General features: G+C 43.5%; 1 protein-coding gene across 5 annotated transcripts in view; it reads right to left on the reverse strand.

Moving 5' to 3' along the window:
- The window catches only part of LOC119160835 (TATA-box-binding protein), a 64,361-nt gene that overhangs the window by 25,849 nt on the left and 18,457 nt on the right, over positions 1–20,055 (reverse strand). For all 5 annotated transcript variants that reach the window (XM_075880705.1, XM_037413088.2, XM_075880706.1 and 2 more), the window contains exons 2-4: positions 9,339–9,478; positions 6,322–6,501; positions 344–407 (exon numbers count right to left, since the gene is read on the reverse strand). In XM_075880705.1, the coding sequence (XP_075736820.1) occupies positions 344–407; positions 6,322–6,501; positions 9,339–9,478 (384 nt within the window). The remainder of the gene's footprint in view (positions 1–343; positions 408–6,321; positions 6,502–9,338; positions 9,479–20,055) is intronic.

Raw genomic sequence — 20,055 nt, forward strand, 5'->3', positions numbered from 1 at the left:
TAACGGGTATTATATTCACCCAGACCTCTTCAGTTTTCCTTTTAATGTAGTAATATAATTTTCTCGTTTTTCGAGCACAGAAACCCTTGAGGGTTTACCACATTGCCTGTTGACTGTCGATAATTTTCTAAACCACCGCCCCCTTCAATCTAATCAAATCAAGCACTGTGTGGTCTTCAGCCAATTTTTTTGCTGGGCATACGCTGCTGGTTTGTTACGGCATCTGTAGCCTTCATTATTAAAACAAAGCACCCAGCGTTGACAATGTAATACAGGCAATACATTGGCCACTTCTGAAAACTCGTACAAAATTTAGAAACAACTGAGTAAGAAATAAACTTACGTCGTAGCCTAACTTCTGAGCGATGCGCGCAAACTTCCTCGCTGCCGTCCGGGCCTGAAGTTCACTGAAACAGTAGTGGGAAATAGTTTTAGAAATATTGCACTTTGCAGAACTTCCACTTTGCAGAACTGGAAGAAGGATATTTCTTGCTAAAAAGAAGGTGATGCAGAGCCCCAAGAATAAAACATGATACCACTGTCAGAGCTGTGGCTTTATTACGCCTACCTCTGCGTGAGAATCAGGTGAGACAACAAGAACACAGGAGTAGTTGAGTCTTATGTATCTTTCGTATATTAGTGAACTTCCGAAGTAAAGAGCCTGCAAGAATTCCTTGTTTAGGATATACGCACTCACCGGGAAAAGATTCCAAAATAGTTTTTTGGGTTAATTATTAGTACATGGGGCTGCTTTTGACTTTAAAGACGTTGCAATCAATATTATACGTCCGGAACCAAAACCACAGCAGATACGTATAGGATTTAGTGCATCGAAGGTTACACTACCGGGGCTTTATGAATGCACTGCGAGCTATCACAAAATCTTGCACGCTGAGCTTCCGACAGTGAACTACTACTTCTCTTCTCATGGCTCTTACCCAATGCAGGGAATGGACCCAGTGTTAGGTGAATTTTTTTGTTAAGTATTTTGTCGCAATACTTCTCGTATAAGCTAGGGATAGGTAGCACAACAAATTTAGTTACTGAATATTAGTATTTAAATGTTTAAAAAGATCAAGAATTTAACTCAATATTCTTTTAGTATGACTGATAAATTCCTCTACTCTGGCTTAGTTAACATCTGACTGTAATTCAGTGTAGATGTGCCAAATGATAAAATAACCGATTCGAATATTTTCTGACGCAAGTTTGGAAGAGGTGGTGTTATGAATCTTCTCTTCATTGAAATGTACCGGCGATAGTATAGAAAGTAATGACTGATTGTTTCCTTCTCCTTACGGAAGAGAGAGGAGACAGCACTTGACTTGCTATGGAGGTAAAAGTGGAGCGAGTTAACCCGGCAGCGAGCTTTGGTTATAGGCACTTCCATTATTCTAAACCGCGATAACTAACTGTTCCAGGGAACAATGAACTACTTACAAAAGCAGCCAGATTTGCTTGCTTACAAGTCCCACTAGCAGGTAAATGCGGAAATTTTTCTGGGCTTTTCTTACGCTCACCGGGCGTCAGGAAAGCAGTGTTCTCTCGGATACATAAAAATACATTTATGTTGTATATATTTGGAACGCACACAGGCTAGTACATCACATGAGGATTGGAGGCATAGTATAAACGTCTTGTCTTATAACGTGAATCAGTCCGCGATAACCAATCCACTGCCGCAAGCTGTCACCCTCTTCGAATACAAGACTTACTTTTTGGGTTGATTACAAGACTGTCCAGTGTTTTTTTTTAGTTTGCTGCAATAATACCTTGGTTTTTTTTCTGAACTAGATTATGAATTCCGTCTATTAGGCTTCACGGTCTCCACTACCATCACGCTTTTTTTTATCAGCGATTGACGGACACAGTACATTTAAGAGAAACACTCCGACTGGTTAAGCGGTTTTCTAAGTAGCGTCTTTCGGCGGGAGTCAAATTCTGACGAAATTTCACACCTGGTCACGTTGTGCTGGATCCGCCATTGCTTGCATAACCAATCAGTCTTCAGCGCTGTCGATTTCGCCTAGGCTGCTAAATGGTACAGTTCTCCTTGCTTGGGCGTTCGTTCGGGCAATTCTTTACTAGTAAAACTTGTAGCTGGGCGAGTTGGTTCATATTTCTGGGTAAACTGGTGTGCGCAAATACAGACAACACATAAAGAAAAAGAGCATATACTTTCAACTGAATTTAATTATTTGTCTTCTTTTAAATAAATAGTCACGAAAGGACATAGTCGAGTAATCACAGGTTCAAAACCAAACAGCTTACTGCAGGCCACGCAAAAAATCGCACTCACTATCAAATAACGATAATGAAGTATCACTAACACAAGCACTGCGTCTTACAGAAATATAAAAGGCTTCCATCAGTTGGCAGGGTGTGGCATCAGCACTCCGACCCAAAGTTCTAATCTGAGAAAATCGGTGAGCACATGCAAGCTTTGCAATGCGCGGGCAAATGCGTAATCCGTCAATTCTAAGTGAAAGCTCAATGTTCGCTAGCATGATCGTTAACGCAACGCCCCGTATGCCCTACGTAAAATTTCCCATAAGACAGCGGCATTTCGCAGGCATTCACAAACACGTGCTTTTTTCCGCAAACACGGAATTTCTTCTCTCCAGAAAAGATTCCGGGACAAAGCGCAGCCAGCTTAAGTGGGGCGGAGGACAAAATCGGCACACCGTGCCTACTTGCCATCTTTTTTTGTGGGAAATGTTGTCGGTTTTTTGTGGAAATATTTTGTGAAAAAGTTGTCGGAAATGTGATGCATATAAGACATCACCTCTGGACGCCACCTGCGATGCAGGCCAGGGTCCACGCTGGAATGGGCTGCTTTGGCATCAGGCAGAAGAATCTCTACGAACAGCCTTTACCAGTACCCGTTGGCGCCTATCTAAGATAATGCTGCTATGAGCTATTACAACACATAAGGGAACAGGGTAAGCCCTTTACCCATCATGTATGTCAGGCAAAGTTTACGCACCTTTTCTCCGTAACCATTACAACTACGGTAATTCTTTTAGTATCCTTGTGATCATGAGTCATTCCTTCTTTTAGTGAAGCAGATTTAGCAGGAAAAAATATAATGTTCATTTTTTGAATTTCTTTTTGCTTCAAATACCTAACTACCACTCGATAACAGCCATTATATGTCATGTTGCAGAATAGCACTTCCTCACACTACCATATTACTGCATCAGCATATTCCTATGAAATGTAAATATACTGGCCAAATGTTATGGCTAGATACTGTGGTTGCTGAGAAAAAAGACGTACAAAAAAGCGTGTTTCGAGATAATTGCATTTAAAGTTGAAAATCTGCATTTTAAAAACACAATGAGATAACAGACCAATTCTATGGGCATCGGCCAGATACTCAACGCCAATATAATTTGTTAGTTTTGTGTTGAAGCGTCTTGCCTGCGAGCCTTGTTCGTCGCCTCCTACGCAGCCCTGTCAGCACAGTACTGTCGACGAAGTTTAAGGGTGCGTATACGCCCTGAACTGTGCAGCGAAATTTGTGCAGCGCCCTGGCGATAAATAGTTAGGCACATTTACACGTGCTATATTGTCATCATTTAAAATGAACACAGCGTAAAAAGTGGATATTTACCGTATTTGGTACGATGCAAAACGTTTTTTTTTTCGGAGCGCCTACACACAAGTACAATCCAACGACTAATTAAGACGATAGGTATAGCGCAAAAACAGAACGACGACAAAGAGACAAGAAGGACACGAGCGTCTCCTTGTCGTCGTTCTGTTCTTGTGCTATAAATATCGTCATGTCATAATTGCAACTAGCCCAAACTGCCAAACTCGTTAAGGTTTTGAGTTTTCCCATAAAGGCATTTAGCGAATAGTGCTCAATGACCTAGTTCTTGATAATTTGGCTTAACAGCCTCAATAACACATGCTAGAAGTTAGTATTTATGAAGGAATGGTTCACCATTAAAATGAATTGTTGAAATGACAAGTTTCGGCACCCATCTAGCAAAGACTGCGGGATCTATTGGTATCCTTTGATGCCATGTAAAATATGTGGACTGGGCAGCTTTTCGCATGTTCTCGAAGCTGGCTCTATTGCTTGTATTGTGCAAACGATAATAGCGTTTGTACTTGCAAACAATAATACTACTAAGACGTCCCCGACCAGACATATTCCCCGACAGAAATCTGGATTCCTCTGCTTTCTTTTGTTTTCGTAGTTCTGGGCCCATTCTTCTGAGTTCGCCAAATGCACCCCAGCTTGCAAACTAACTTCACCATGTGGCTATGAGGCTTGAACTGAAAGGGATACAATTGCTACGTATGAAAAGGCGCATGGCAGGCCGCCGCGCAAGTTTTGAAATAAGTAGTTTTTAGAGACAAAAAGTCGTGCTAACACAAACGAATGACAGAGTCTGGTTGAGAAAAGGCTGCACATTTCAAATACAGCTAAATTTTTCTCAATATTTTTCTCAACTTATCCCCTTAACAGAAGTCCATTGGCGTTGCTACGCATTTCGCTACTGCGGCTTCGTTATGCAATGATCTGATACTTATTGAAACAAGGTTGTATATTACTCGCGCTACGCATTTGGCTTTGCCAATAATACATGTTTTGCACCATGCTTATTGTTTCTGTTGGAGCAACACTCCATGACACCACCTAGTTTTTGTATATGGCACCGTACTAACTTTAGGAGCCCTCAAAAACTTTCATCATGGTCAGAAAGTGTTACCGATTGATAATCGAAGCTCCCAAGAACACTCAAGCCAAATGAAGCGCAGCAGGTGGCCTAAATTTTACCTTGAATTCTCAAGGTAAGTTACAAATCATTTTCTTTTCTCAACAAACGAAGCCACAGGATCAAAAATTGTTCGAAGTATCGTCAATGGCCCGTTTTTGCATGGCGGGCTCATGCGTTATTAAGGGCGCCGCGCAATGGTGCAACCTGTCCACGTGCGTACGCGTGCTAGCACTGAAAAGAGCAGCATTCTAAGTTTTTCGTCGTTACACGGCCAGCTCACATAAATCAGGATGTTTTCACTTAATGGAGTACATACACTATTTCCGAAAGTCACTGACTTCCCTACCTTGGAATGCGAGAACTTCTGACGACAACAAGACTCCACAGATTCCGCGAAGAAAGACGTACTACTGTAGATAGTGGGCGCCAACGGATTGTGGGTGCGTCAACTTCCTATTCAGCAGCGTTTTTGTCAGTAGCAGAAAGGCTTTCATGAAAGTGGCGGCGCCTAGCCACAGGCAGCCTGCTGAACAATGACTAGTAAAATGGTAATAGGTATTGCCACTTTTACGCCCCGAAAACTGTCGGAACAGTGAAGCTGTCGCTTTTTTTTCACTCGGACGTTCGCAACTCTATTTTCTTCCCAGAGTTCCTGTGTCTTATTTGTCGGTTAAGTTCTTTGTGGTTAGTGAGGCATGTAGTTACGAATGTATACTGTGCGTTTCGTGTAAATCACTATATTCCACACGCACCATCTTCTGTCTTCCTCTGATTACCTTATGATGCATTATAACCCATCACTTATTTGAAGATTCATCTGTAATGATCGTCATTTCTGCGGTGATGATGACCCTCACTAACTCGCTTTCATTGTCCCTTTTTTTCACTGAGCACGATTCGACCCCGCCCGTGCGGGTATGGTATTATTAACTTTATTGTGAACTCTGTCAGCTTCACTGTCAGCGTTCAGTAGTTACGATCACCGCTATCAACAACTTTAGTTTTGTCTTGACTTTGCAGTCCTGCTCTTGGTCCACCATGATGTCTCGTCCGCTTGACTACCGCGCTACGCAGTGATTCGACATCAGAATGAGACGCCTTGGTGACGTTAACGGTACTTCCCTATTATACTCACGTACCACTCTGACACAGTGCATATAACATGACCGAAGCATGACTTTGCCACAAGTCTGCCCTCATGGCTAATTCTGAGAAAGCCCCTTCTCAGTCTGGGTTGCTGTTCCGGCGCTGCGACGAGTCGTGCGAAACAAAAACTATGTCGAACAAAAGAGGCCGGCCCGAGCCATCTCGTTGCAATCGCTCACCGGCAAGTATGTTATCATGTGACATTGGATTACTTGTGCATGACTTGTTAACGCACTACTATCCACAATATTTGTGTTATTTATGCGACGTAAAATGTAACTCCAACTAACATCTGATAATGTTTAAAGAGTCTCCTGCCTGGCCCTATTGACACAGTAATAAGTTAGGCTAGCGAGCAAACATTCAAAGATCGAGCAACACAGCAAACGGAAGACAAGCAGCAATGCTGCACAACTGAAAAAAGAAAGGTGCTGATTACCTTCTCGCACCGGTGCATACAAGCTTTCCTGATCGAAACATCAGAGCCGTGGTGCGGGGCTCCCTGATGCGCATAATCACGGCAGCAAATCTGCGTGGGTTGTACTCGGCGTTGCGCGCTCTCAGCGCGATTTGGCGAAGGTCCAGCGCGCAGCATAGATTCACTGTGGCGACGATATTCCTGCGGTATAGAAGGAGGCAGATCAGGGCACGAACCATTGCTTGCCTAGATTCTCCTCTGTTGCTTAACATGAGCTTCAATGAGCCCCTCAACAGGCCCTGAAACTTTTTTTCATTGTGTACAATGTATTGACACGAAAGCCCGATGTGAAAATGAAAAACCAAACGTAACAATGAAGTTGCATTGGCGTGCGAGTTGGGCATGTAGCACAGGTGTCGGTCTGTAAAGTGGGTCGTTTTATAAGTGAAAACAAGTCACACCTTTGCCTCAATGGTGAAGCGATGAACGCGATAGCAAGAAAATCGAAGGTCGAACAAAGGATCGCAAGCAGATTGAAACATGCCCCGCGTTTCTCACGCACAAATAACGCACGAAACGTACTCACAGGTACGGATGAACGCGAATAAGCGTCTCAATTGTTAAGTCACTGCGTGATAATTTTGATTTTCTGCGTATGTTTATTTCGCAAAGAATATAAAAAAACATAAGGCGGTGCTGCCTTCGTTGCGGTTGCGCATTTACCTCTGAGAATTAGATTCGCGGACGTTCATGTTATGGAATGACTGTCACCGATAACTCCTGATCTGTGTGTGGACGCGCCTTGTGGAGAATGTGGCCGCTGTGGCAGCGCTATGATTTTTTAGTTTCATTTACTTCATCTGCGAGTGACGTCAAGATCGATGCCTCTTTTCCCATGCCACCGTTTATTATATGCTGTACATCGCTGTGCAGCACACAACCATCTCGTCTTTGTCCCGAATCCTACATGTTTACCATGACTCTTTGCGTAACGGGTGAATGAATATTTATTCAATTATTCGCAGGACTTCCGTTCGCCTGAGGTATCATACTAGAGAACAACAAAAATTTTACACTTGGCTAATTGGTCTAGTCGATTGCTTGAGGTCTCATAACCCCTCATTTTTTTTACCTGCAGTAGATCCTAAGATTATTGCACGCACCACTTTTTCAGAGTTGCACTTCAAGGTGATCAGATGGATTGCGACCACATCATCGCCTCTGAAGATTTCTTAGAGGTCATAATCAGTATTGCGTATTAGATCCCAACCAATACGCTTTGGGGGAGCCAGAGTAGGCTACCAAATGCCCTGAGTCGGCGTTGCGAGGCGAGATGAGCGAGGGGAAGGCTGCGGTAGGGAGTAATGAACACTACTTTTTTTTGCGCGAGTCCCAAGTATGTGCGCTGTTTCTGCGATACTTCAGTAAGATCACCAAATGAAAGCTTATTGCCGTCGTAGTTCTTTCAGAACAAGTACTTAAAGGTCTCATCACCATCAGCACACACACACAAAAAAAAGAACAGGAAACACTAGACAGTGCAGGACACAAGCGCTGTCTATCAATTGAAAGTTTAATGAAAGAAAAGTGGTATGCATAAGCATAGAGTAAGGCACTGAAGATGTTATCAATCCCCACCAAGCTTATATTCACGTATGCTGTAGACGTGAAATGTGAGCATTTGAGAGCGATTGAAGGCTGGCTCCCGCACCTGTCACTTGCTGTTGTGATTTCAAACGCTTCGGTGATATGACGCATGTGCCGGTCCGTGCTCATCACCCCAGCGGTTTTGTTTAGCTCGGCTGTGCAACCAGATTGCCGGCAAATGAGGGGAATATGCGTAGATGGTGACCCTTTTTGAGAGAGCTAGTGTGCTCCCTTGGACGGAAGTTCAGACAACGTCTCGTGTTTCCAATGTACGCACCACAGCAAGAAAAAAGATAAAGTGCACCACTCGCACAGTCAGGAGTGCATTATAGAAATACTTCAGTGCTTACAGCGGCCTGCTCCTGCTGCACTCTCTTGCCAACTCTCGCGTGCACGCTTGCTAAGTTTTTCCTGGCACAAAGACAACATTTATGCCTTAATTATTGGCAACCATTTTCAAACTGTGCGACATCAAGTGCAGATACGGGATAACTAGAAACATTTTAGTCTATACAAGAGCGAAACCGCCGCATCAAGGTCCTATTTTGTTCTCTGTTCAAGCGATACAACAATCGCTCTGATGAAGAGACAAGAACCAGGAGTGATGTGCGCGTAAAGATTGGAAGTGCCCCCGTGTGTGGGGTGGCAAAAGAATGACAAAGACAAGCAGTGCATGGGGAAAGAGAAACTGAGTGAAGACGACGACTATAATGATCGGCACGAGGGCGATGCGTCAAGAACAGAAGAGCGATGTGGCCCATCAGCTGTTACCACGGAGGACTGAGGGGCCAATTAATTGATGACCCGGCAACCCAGAAAGCCCAACGAGAAGTCGACAAGTCAACACAAGTGCGACGCAGTTGGCAAGGTGGTGCTCGTGCGAGTGGAAGCAGGGTGGAGGCAGTTCACCAGCGCCACGGTCGTGGTTTGTTCCGAGCGCCCGGCAGAGGATCAAGAGTCGGAGTGGCCTGCTTCGCTTGACCTCAAGCTTCGATGTCCATGGAGCCAGCGGGATGCTACCGCAGCCACTAGGTCTACTGACGGACGTAGGCCCGATTGCTTGTCTGTGGTCGTGACATTGATACACATATCGAATATTGCACAGTTCTCCCACGTGAATCCAACTTTCACATCACTAAGGCGTGGTGTACGCCAATGAGACACTTCTTGCGCTTTGACATCAATGATACCATCACTCCGCTCGCATAATAACTTTTTTTTTATTTTACACGTGAAAAAGTGCGCACTTTTCAGGCTTAGCTTAAACTGTGAAATCATTTTCTCTTTTTTTATTCAAAATTCACGAACTTAAAGGCTAGTAACACACAAATGTCACATAGTGATTCTTTAATGCTGAACAAGAACTGAGTGCGTCAAAGGCAATACTCAGCTGTAGCTGCGGCACTATCCCGTAGGAAGCCCCGGCAGGGGGAGGTGGAGTAGGCGTCAGGAGTATCGGGGCTCCAAATAGGGAAGACACGGTTGCCAGAACAGACGATGCAACCGACGTCACCGGCATCAAAACGGGAGCCTGCAAAACGGTTATAGACATCAAAATCATGAATGCGATTCTGCACCAGATTCGGCAAGCTCTTCCGATGACAGCCGATTGCTGATCAATTTTTTAAAGAATTAATACTTTAAGTGAAAAGCAATTTGAGTAGGTCCTATCAGAAAAAAATATACTTACCAAAAACGCCAGAACGGAAAATTAATTGCAGTTTGTGCACACTTGACTTGCAAAGCCAGCTTTAGAGAGAATATAATCAGTTTTACGTGCCAAAACTGAAACACTATTATAAGCCAAGCCGTATTAGATTACTCCTGATATTGAAATCATCTGGAGCTCAATATATTGCACCAATGATCACGCTGGTGATTATCACTTTGCGTTCGTTGAAGCACGACTGCCGCGGTTGGCACCACACCCGCTATCTCCTGGTGTAGTCCAACACTATAACAAAGGATAGTTTGAAATATACATTACCACGTTAGTTAAAACAACTGACTAGGACACAACCTAACGACAAAAATAATTTGAAAACATATTTGACATCAAAATTTATTGATACGAATGTAAATGTAGTCAGCAGCTAATCACGCAATCTACACAAGGGCGAATGAACCAGTAAGACAACGCCGAAGGAATTAGACAAAAAAATGTTTACAATTTCAGGTCATTATGTTATGTATTTCATAAGTTGCCCCCATCGTTTGAAAATTGACAGGGGAAGGGGCTGACTCAAATACACATGTAATATGTCGAGAGCAGCATCATTCATAATATGCCCACATGAAGAATACATCAATAAAAATGAACTAAGCGATTTCAGAGGCAGTTGTAATTTCTAAAGCAGATTTTTTTGTTGTTGAACACAATGCCATCTCCATGACGAACAATTACTTGTGTGTAAAAAAGTACATTCGTATTTTCGATTATATCTGGGCGAAACGGTTCTCAGTTTTTTGTGCAACTTATTTTCAAAGCAGAGCAAATGTGCAAGTTATTGCAGTTTTTAAGGCATTTTTTCGTAACAAAAATATTTTGTATTTCAAATTTTAAGGAACACCCTCTGTGAGCAGTGTGGCCAGTCTATTTTTTAAAAAGAAAAAGTTTGTCCTAGGAGTAAAATTTTTGAAATGGTGCACACAGCACACCCGCCATTGCCCCTTGACGGAACCTTGCAGAACAAATTAAGGAAGCTTGTTGGTGCTTCACAGCTGTCAGCGCACATCCCTTTTCGTAGCGTGCAGAATGTGCACACAAGATGCTCTAACCTGCATTACCTTTTGTAAAGGAAGCTGTAGTTCAAATTTGTCATTTCTGAAAGAAAAGCGGGGAAGTTAGCTGTTGATATGGCCGTCGTTTTGGTAGAAGGCATGCAGTGTTGGCCGAAAACCGCGTATTTGACCTAACTGCTGTCTGCTCAGGTCAAATTGTTGGCTTCTCTGCTGTCGTATGAACGTTTGGCAGATCTGAAGGCCTGTTCACAGCCATGACATGCTTGGAAGCTTGGATGCACCGTAATCCTTATCTTGCAACGGTGCGTTTATTTTCATGCCTAAACTTTATTCCCGCTTAGAAGCCTGTTATTTGAGCCGAAAACGCATGCAGTAAAGTCTGATGAGTCTCTATAAGTGCATGTAACTTGAAGATCGAAGACATGAAGGGTTTTGGTGAAGCTGACTTACCGGGTGCTCTGAAGAGGCTGGCTGTTCTGCGTCGAAGGGTGAGCCAGTTACCACCACTCGGAAAAACAATGACCCCCTATCACATATTTATAATTTTATGCTAGAATATAAAACAAGCTGTACGAAGAGCTCTCAAACACGGTAACTAACGTGGGCCAGAACAAGCTATACTAATCTGACAGCATGTCAAGATTACCCTATCACTTGAGTGCAAAATTTAAAACGCTTTACACTATATAATAGAATGAACATATATGTATCTATAAACGCTTGTGCGCTATTTAATGCTTATAATTCGGTGTAGTTCTTGGATGAAATTTTGCTGCTTGTCACTTTCTTGTCACTTTCACTATACCTATATAGTTTTTTTTTTATAATCACTCATGAAAATAAGTCTGTTTTGTGTATTTCATACCGAAAAACCTGCGCATGTAGTACAAAGCTTTTTCCTGTTTGTCTTTTACTTATTGTGCTCTTGAGGCTTTCATCAGGTTTCGATCGTCCGAAGCATTTCTTAATATGTATATGAAAATTTCCACAGTTCCGCGCGTCAACAGGTCTTCCGCGGTGAAGCAGCGGTTATCGCGTTCGGTTGCTGATCTGAAGGTCGTGAGTTTTATACCGGCCGCGATTGTCACATGCTTCGCAGAATGATCACTTGATGAACACTGAAGGCGGTGATTCACCATTTTGTGGTTTATTTTATACTTAAAAGAAGCGCTCTTCCGAGCGTTGCTGCGAAATCATTTGGTGTAATCTCAGACTGCCCGGAAAGCGCCTCTACTGCGGCGAACGCGTCATGGTGATGATGCGCGTGATGTAGTTTCTTGGCGCAAGGGCCACGTGATAGCCAAACAGCGCCAGCAGACGTCCTCTGCAACTGCAATGACCACTCGTTCGATTCGACGAACAGTCTTTCTACGGAGGTAGTGCGAAAAGCACCCGTAAAAATACGGATGCCCCAATGGTGGACGGGGTCAAGCATTTTAAAAGCGCGTGGAGTCGCTGACTGGTAGCTTATCGCCCCCATAATTTAGGCGTGTCCGTATGAGGCTTTTGTACGTATTTGCACGCTGTTCGTTAAAGTATTTTTAGGATGGTCATTATTTTAGACACCTTTTTTGTATAATTGATGTGTGTATAAAGGTGAGTCCAGAGTGAGGCCTAAAAATGTACGTTCCGCCTCTATACAAGTAACAGCTGGTCATTCAAGTCACTTTAGGGATTTGAGTGGAGCCCTCGCTCTTTCAAAATAGAAGACATGTGCTTTTTTCTGGGCTTAACCTGATCCCGTTTTCGTCGGCCCATTGTGACACTTTGTTCAGGCAGACCTTAACATGCCGCTGACACATCGCAAGTTTGCACAACTTAAAACCTATCTGAACATAATCAACATATATGTGGAATATAACACGTTAGCTGGGATGCAGAGACATAACGAATTCATCTTTATAATAAAAAAGGGTGCAACTGAGGGTACCATCTTGTGGTACTCTAGTTTCCTGAGCACATGGTAGGCCAAAAACTTTGCCAAATGAAACACGAAATGTGCGACTATACAACTATCGGCTATGTTAAATAACCTACCTCTCACTCTTAAGTGTTAGAGGTCCCTCAGTATTCCAAAACGCAATGTTGGGTCGAAGGCTTTTTCATTGTCAAGAATACCGAGACAAACAACTACGTTCAAATGCTTCGCTTATTTCAGCCTCAAGGCGTGTTATTACTTGGTCAGTTCTTGAAACCTCCCAAATCCGCACTGGTACGAGAGCTATAATTTGTTTAGGGAGAAATGTATTACCTGACCGTTTATCATTTTTTTTTGAAAACTTTGAAGAAGCAATAGTAGTTTAGTGCAGCGTAAAAAACAGACACCGAACGAGCGAGAGAACGAGGACACAGTGCATTCTTCCAGATTAAGTCTATTAGATTGAGACGCGCGCATATATGCACAGGCAAAGCAAGAAAAGATTAAAACCAGGAAGAGCAAAAATCTAGAAGTGAAAACTAAAGAAGGGCCGAGAAGTCACACGATGGCTAACACCGCCCTCCTTTGCATGTCTCGCCACAAGCTCTCTATCGGAAAGGTGCAAGGAAGGTATGCGTACGCATGCGTCCCTAGACCGTTTAATTTTTTCAGCCTAAATCATTTCCCTCACCCTTTGGCGTGCCAAGACCACGGTTTTTTCAAAGATAGGGCTATACTTGCAGTCCCGCACATGGATGCCAAGGTGTATCGATACAGTGGTGTACAGGCTCTAATAGTGCTCACGAAGTCTGTCATACAAACAGCGTCCCGTCTGGCCCATATACTTTCTGCCACACGTCAGAGGAATGACGTGCACGACGCTCACAATGCATGGAACGAGATTTCGATGGTATGTGGTACAACTCGCCCAACAGGCAACGTTGCTAAGTTACAGAGGACAATTGTACGCACGATGGGCCTTCACCTATGGACAGACGATGGATCATTTTGCCTGTTTCAAAATGGGTATCACAACAGCTTCTTTTCAGGAAGTAGAGATACCGGAAAAGCATGAGGTATTGTAGAGCCACAGTACTGTCTTTTTGTAGGTTCTTTGGAGTGTTTCAGCATATCGTTTACAATACGCGCTGAACTTGATGCAGAATTATTGCAGCAGTGCAGTGCTGCCTGTAGCTCTGCTAACAAGAACGGTTCATTGCTTGCTTCATGTTTTGTAGATTAACTTTCCAACGCCGATCATTCCAGTAGAGTTTTGTACCTGTCGAAAGTTTCAGATTAATAACAAGAACTGGATATGGTTCATTAAGTGTGCTCCCCATGAATTTGCCTGGTCTTCCATTTCCCCTAGGTGTCTACGAAGGGCATTTAAGTATACTCGTTGAACTTGTACTTTGCCAAAATTATGTCATACTTCGACATTATCTCTCTAAGAATTTACGCATAATATAAAATTCAGCCAAATTACCCTGCAAGTCTGGCGGCCTGTTTTGCGGCCTTGTGATTTGGTTTGTTTAGAATTTATTGATCTTTATGACTAGGGGAGTCCCGTAAAAGCCCCCACGTTTTATATCATTTCCTCTGAGCCCTGCAATTTTCGTCGTTCCGCCAGGGAACTTGTCGCTTCAGCAACGTTGATTACACAACCGGTAAAATACTCTATGGTTAAAGACATGTCCATCCACGAGATAGTCGCAGCTTTGTCGGCTTCTCCTAGTCAGCTCTGTCAAGCTTACTCCGAGAAGCCTTGGCTGGCGATTCACACAGTGTTTGGAGTAGTATTGGGAAGTGGTAACTCCCAAAAGGGTTTCCGACCACTTCCCAATCAAAATCAAGTAAAATAGATGATGAGATGCTGCTAAATCTGTGAATGTGATTTACTTGCGAGACTAAAAAACGTGGATAATTTTCTGTTCTGCACACATGCACCTTTAGAAAACGGAAAATTCTCAGTGAAGCGGCCACGTTCATTAGTGCGAGAGTTGCCCCCATGCGGGCAGTTGTTGGCATTAAAACTCATCACTCTACGATTAAAGTTTGTGTGTAAAGCTGGTAGTGTGTGGGTGTGCCTACTGAGCCGATAGTGAGGAGTTTATTTGCATTTATTTCTCGAACAGCTGCCTCCAGCGCTTTTCAAAATGCACATTACTGGCATGACGCTTTTCAGTCAAGTATCATTGCAGCACTACCAGATGCGAGAACATCCTGGCAGTCTTTCGCAAACACAAGATACTGATGAAGGAAAATTGTGTTTATTATCATTTATATTCATATCTGTATGGAAGAAACATGTATATGACACGTTTCCTCCAATAAACTCAGTTCGCAGACAGCACTAGTGTCGTGCACTTTATTGTGTTTTTTTGTGTTTTTGTAGTGCGCTGATCGTGATGAGGATGACTTTGATTCGGTCTCACACAATGCAATATCCGGCAACCCCCGTTCGGCATTGGCCAAACGAGGGTTGCCGAAAAGTATACGATACATTCTAAGTGATATGCACAGCCAACAGCCCCATGTTTTGGTGGCCTGGGCGAACTGATAGGAAAAGCTGGGGTATCAGATGTGCCCATGTTCAACTGTGTGTTCAACTTTGTGTAACCGAAAGGTGCGCATGGCAACATGTGTCATACAGAGACACTTAGCTACTTTATTGCTTGATGACCCCTTTTTAGTTCCGAATTCTGTTTTGGTAGAGTTTTTGCAGCAAAAGTTCAGACTTATTCTACTCTATACCGCATAGTGAACTAATAAGTTGTGTGAGGATGTGCATATGCGATTTTAACGATGAGCATGCCTTCAGCAGCTGTATGATCCCTCAAGAATCTTTTTTTTAAGTTACTGTCTTTCTACTTGAAATGCACTTATGTTCAACCTAATCAAGGGCTGTACATACAGAAAAGGTGAATCTGCATTGGTTCTAGGGTAGCACCTGTCTTGTGTGAAATATTTCTGAGTTTTGTGGACAGAAAGTTGGTACGTGGCTTGGATGGATTGGTTGAGTATTTCTTTGGCTATGTAGATGACTACTTGGTGCTTTTTGATGTCCGTGATTATTATCGACGCTCTGTGAATGCTTTGAAAGTGTTCCGAGAGAATGGCAGCGGCCTAAATTTCACGACTTAGTTGATGACAGAAGGCATGCTCCAGTTCCTAGACCTGAAGTTAGATTTTGGGCTGACACGTGTGTTGGCGCTATCATCCTCGTTCACTTAAGCCATTGCTAGATTTCACTTCAAACCATGATATTGATAGATATGTGGTGTTTAACGTCCTAAAACCACGATATGCATATGAAAGACGCCGTAGAGAAGGGCTCCGGAAATTTCGACCACCTGGGGTTCTTTAACCTGCACCCAAATCTGAGCACACGGGCCTACAGCATTTCCGCCTCCATCGGAAATGCAGCCGCTGCAACCGGGATTCAATCCCACGACCTGTGAGTCAGCAGCCAAGTATCTTAGTGACAAGGCCACCGTGGTGGGCTGATTTCAATTCAAACCATTCAAAGATAATAAAACAAGGCTTAGCCGTGTCATGTGTTCCCTCAGCCTTGCTAAAATCTTGTAAGAATGGGCTTCAGATTAGCTTCAGTCAACAGGTGGCAAGACTCAAGCAAGCATATTTTCCGGAACACACCATTGCGCAAGCCCGTGAAAAGGAGCTAACTTTTGAAGCCAAATAGTTCATAGGCGGGAGGAGACAAAGAAAAGACTACGAGAGCAAGATAGTACGCGGTCATTTCGTATACTCATCTCGTGTCTCTCGGTTTGAAAAACGTGGTCCTATCGTATGGCGTTGTAGCTTTTTCTTTCCCACAAAAGCTGGAATCCATGTGCGCAAAGTTCTAGAAAAGTATTGACACACAAGTCAGAAGAAAAGGGAGGGCTCGCAGCGTTTGCGGCATCAAACACACTTTTCAGTACATTGAATGCATGATGGCCATCGTCTACTTGATCCTACTGTCCTGCGAAAAATCATACAATGGACAGAGCGGTAGATGCATCAATATCTGTCTTAGGGAGCATAAACGATCACTATCAGACACCAAACCCCTCGCCGCACATTTTAAACAGTGCGGTTGCGTTCCGTTCTTCGCCGACACTAATGTAATGTCACGCCACAAACAACAGTTAGCAAGAAAGATCATCGAAGCGTTCCACATATAAAGGAAAGGGATAATTGTACCACGCTAAGGGATGCGGAATTCTGATAACTAAGCGCCAGCTTCATATGTTCATATCAATGATTATCTGTTTTTGTTGATTTTTTCGCCTTTATAGTTTCATATTTTTCTTAATAAAAATCAGTTACTAGACAACACCCGTGTTGTGCCCTTACTTTTCTTCTAGTCCTCGTTCTCCAGTGTGCTGTTAAAGTCAAGATGAAGGCCCTTACACGAGTGGTCCCACATGGGAATGAATTCATCGCTGAATTATTCACCGATATTTTTTGTGGTTGTCGCGAGCGCATTGAGCGACCATTCGAGACATCTACTAACGTAACCGAGGCATCGCATGCTCATGCAGTCCTAACATGGGCTTCAATTCGCTGTGGAAACGCTAAATGGAAAGGTAGGGTAACATACCTCTTCGCAAATAAAGCACAATTCACAGCCGACTCGTGGCTGGCTTTTCACTCAAAACATATCCAAGACATTGACAAAATAAAGGCACTGGGGCTATGCACAAATCTGTACCCGACCAGGATGCTTTGAAACCCAAGTTGACAATCCCGAAGGTGTGACGCCGAGCCAGACACTGCTTTTCACATTTTGCAAGTATGTCCCACTGTTTATTTACAGCGAACAGAGCAGCACAGCTTTATTATGAAGAGCATTCCCCGCATGGTCAAGGAGCGCCGGCTCCGAGCAACGTTGCAGACAAAAAAGTTGCACGTTACAGATGATCATGTGTCCCTCAAGCCTGAGAAGGTGGATGAAAGTGGAACTGGGTGATTATTGTCCACTTTGCAGTCACTCACATTTTCATTCAGGTGTGCGCTGCAAAAAGGGCCAAATATGTTTACTTATAACAGCTGTATGCAAGGATGACTGTTTTTGGAATGGGCTTCAGAGCTAGATCAGTGCTTTGCCGCTAGCCGGCCAAAGCAGGGAATATCTTTGGTTGACCAAGAAGTATGTTGGGTGGGTGTCCGTCCGGACCATGCTGAGATATTACTCTTAGCAATCATCTCATTTCTCTCGAACTTTCAGCGTTCTTTTAACATTTCGGTGTCTTGTGCATCACTACAAGTCTATCACTGCCATTGCAATCTTTATTCATACCTTTTTCCCGCAATTGGCAATTGGCCCACTACATAAACCCCCTTTGTTTATGAATAAGAGGGCTATTTAAACAAATAGCTATTTCGTTTCTTACAAGACATTTTTTTAAGCAAAGAAGCCCTTGGGCCCCACACAAGTGACGAAACTTTAGTGTTGGCGGGCGGCTGCCGCAACCCGTGCCCGAAACTGGAGTTAGACGCGTCAGTCGCTAGCACGGTTTGCTACACAAAGGAGTGAGTTGTGACTTTATAAGTACTGAGCGTTGGGTGAATTGGTATCTCATTGTGGATGGCATGTTAAGCAAAAAAGTCGGAAAGAAGGAGCACAGACGGGCGTAGTATATCTGTGCTCAGTGAGTCTCGTACTCGCCGAAGCCCAGAAAACGGCCAGAGTGACGACGCGGCCATTTATTCACACAACGCACAACACGCGTGCTCACGTGATTGGCCACAAGCAATCACGTGTCCCGTTACACAACGTATATACCCGACAATTCACAAGTGTGCTCGTGCAGTGCGCGAGCAGCTCACAGGTGGCGCCACCGGCACCACAAGAACGACATCAAGAGCAACAGCGGGACACATTTTGGACACTTTTTTATTCTTTCAAGCTAAAGAAAGTTCTGTTTTTGGCCTGTTACTATTTCCGAAACAAGTTTTGTGCACCAGAAAGGAAGTAAAAGGTGTTTCAGTAGTTCTCGTCGCATTTTTATGCCCTGTACCGTGATGACGTTTGTGTCTTTCCAGCCTGTCAACAGTTCCTTATGTGGTAGTTATATAAGTTCTTCTTATACGACACCCTTCACAGTGTTCAGCATGTGCTGAGGGGTAATGATGATTGGCTGGTCACAGAATGCTGTCGAGTTGCGTAGTCACTGGAACCGATTATGATGTTTCGATTCGAGCAGCAGCTCACTACTGGCGCTCTTGCTGGCTTTGATATAAGGAACAGTCTGATACTTTCAGGGTTTTTTTCTACACTCTGGCGTTCAGTAGTGCGATATTTCGGAAAATTGTTTTTCTTAGCGCATAGCAGTTCAAAGATCACACCGGTGCGCGGCCTTTTTGAGCAGTAATTGGTTCAGAAAGGGTTAGGAAATCCCATGAATTACATGTTGCTTATTCATGACCCATGCCAGCTGCCCACCTCGAGACCGACGAGGGGATGCTACGAGACGCTGAGGAAACGTAAGCGCCAGCTGTGCGGCTGCTATAACCTAATATATATATCCAAAATTCATAGGCGTATCAGCTGGGGGGGGAGGCAAGGGAGGCCTGAGCTTCCCTCCGAGAAACGTTGGGGGGGGGGGGGCTCAGCCCCCCCCCTTTTCGACAGTGGTCACTCATGGCCGCACGCTGGAAAAACCAAAAAGTAAAGCAAAGTTTTTTGTCACAACAGCAAGAACTCTATTATGTTCCTACGGGAGAATGAAAATGTTACGAGGCAATGTTACAAAAAAGTAAAGTTTTGCCAACATTTCCACTGTAATAATTTTTCTTGTAGGTTATTTGCGGTAGTTCTGTAGTATTGCAGAGCAGGCAAGCGCTGAACAGGAGTTCTATAATTTTAATTAAATTACTTGTTCGTGACATTATTCTGCTGTGACTTGTTGATGCATTTACGAATTGGAACGAGCAAACTTTCTATGGACCGGTCAAAATCATTTGCTGCTTCCGAAAAATAATTTTCTTCGAAAAAGGTATATCATCGCCGCTGCTCTGTCGAAGCTGTTGCGAGCCGATGAGGGTGAAAAATTGTTTTTCAACAATTTCAAATGCCAAAAATTGTTTCCGCTTTAGTCTCTGATAAACCTGATCAGCCTTGCTTATGGTAACTTAGAAGTTGAAGCTAGCTCGGCAGTAAAACGCGAAAGTAAAACGCGCCTTTACAAAGGTAATTGAATATTCACTGTACTTTGATAAATCAGGGTTTGCCGAATACAAGTTTTGGTGTTTGGCAGCTATAGCCCCATTTGACGTGTATGTATCCTCGTCGACGCTTCGTACATCTCCATCCCGACGACTAACATCCGTGATAAATTTATTAAACAAACTTTAGTGGTATCTGTAGATGTTAACCGCCAAAACATAATCAGAGAGTGAAGGGCATGATAGCAAGATGAGCGTCGCATATTAGACGCAGA

The sequence above is a fragment of the Rhipicephalus microplus genome, chromosome X (assembly GCF_043290135.1).
Source record: "Rhipicephalus microplus isolate Deutch F79 chromosome X, USDA_Rmic, whole genome shotgun sequence".
Lineage (NCBI taxonomy): Eukaryota > Metazoa > Arthropoda > Arachnida > Ixodida > Ixodidae > Rhipicephalus > Rhipicephalus microplus.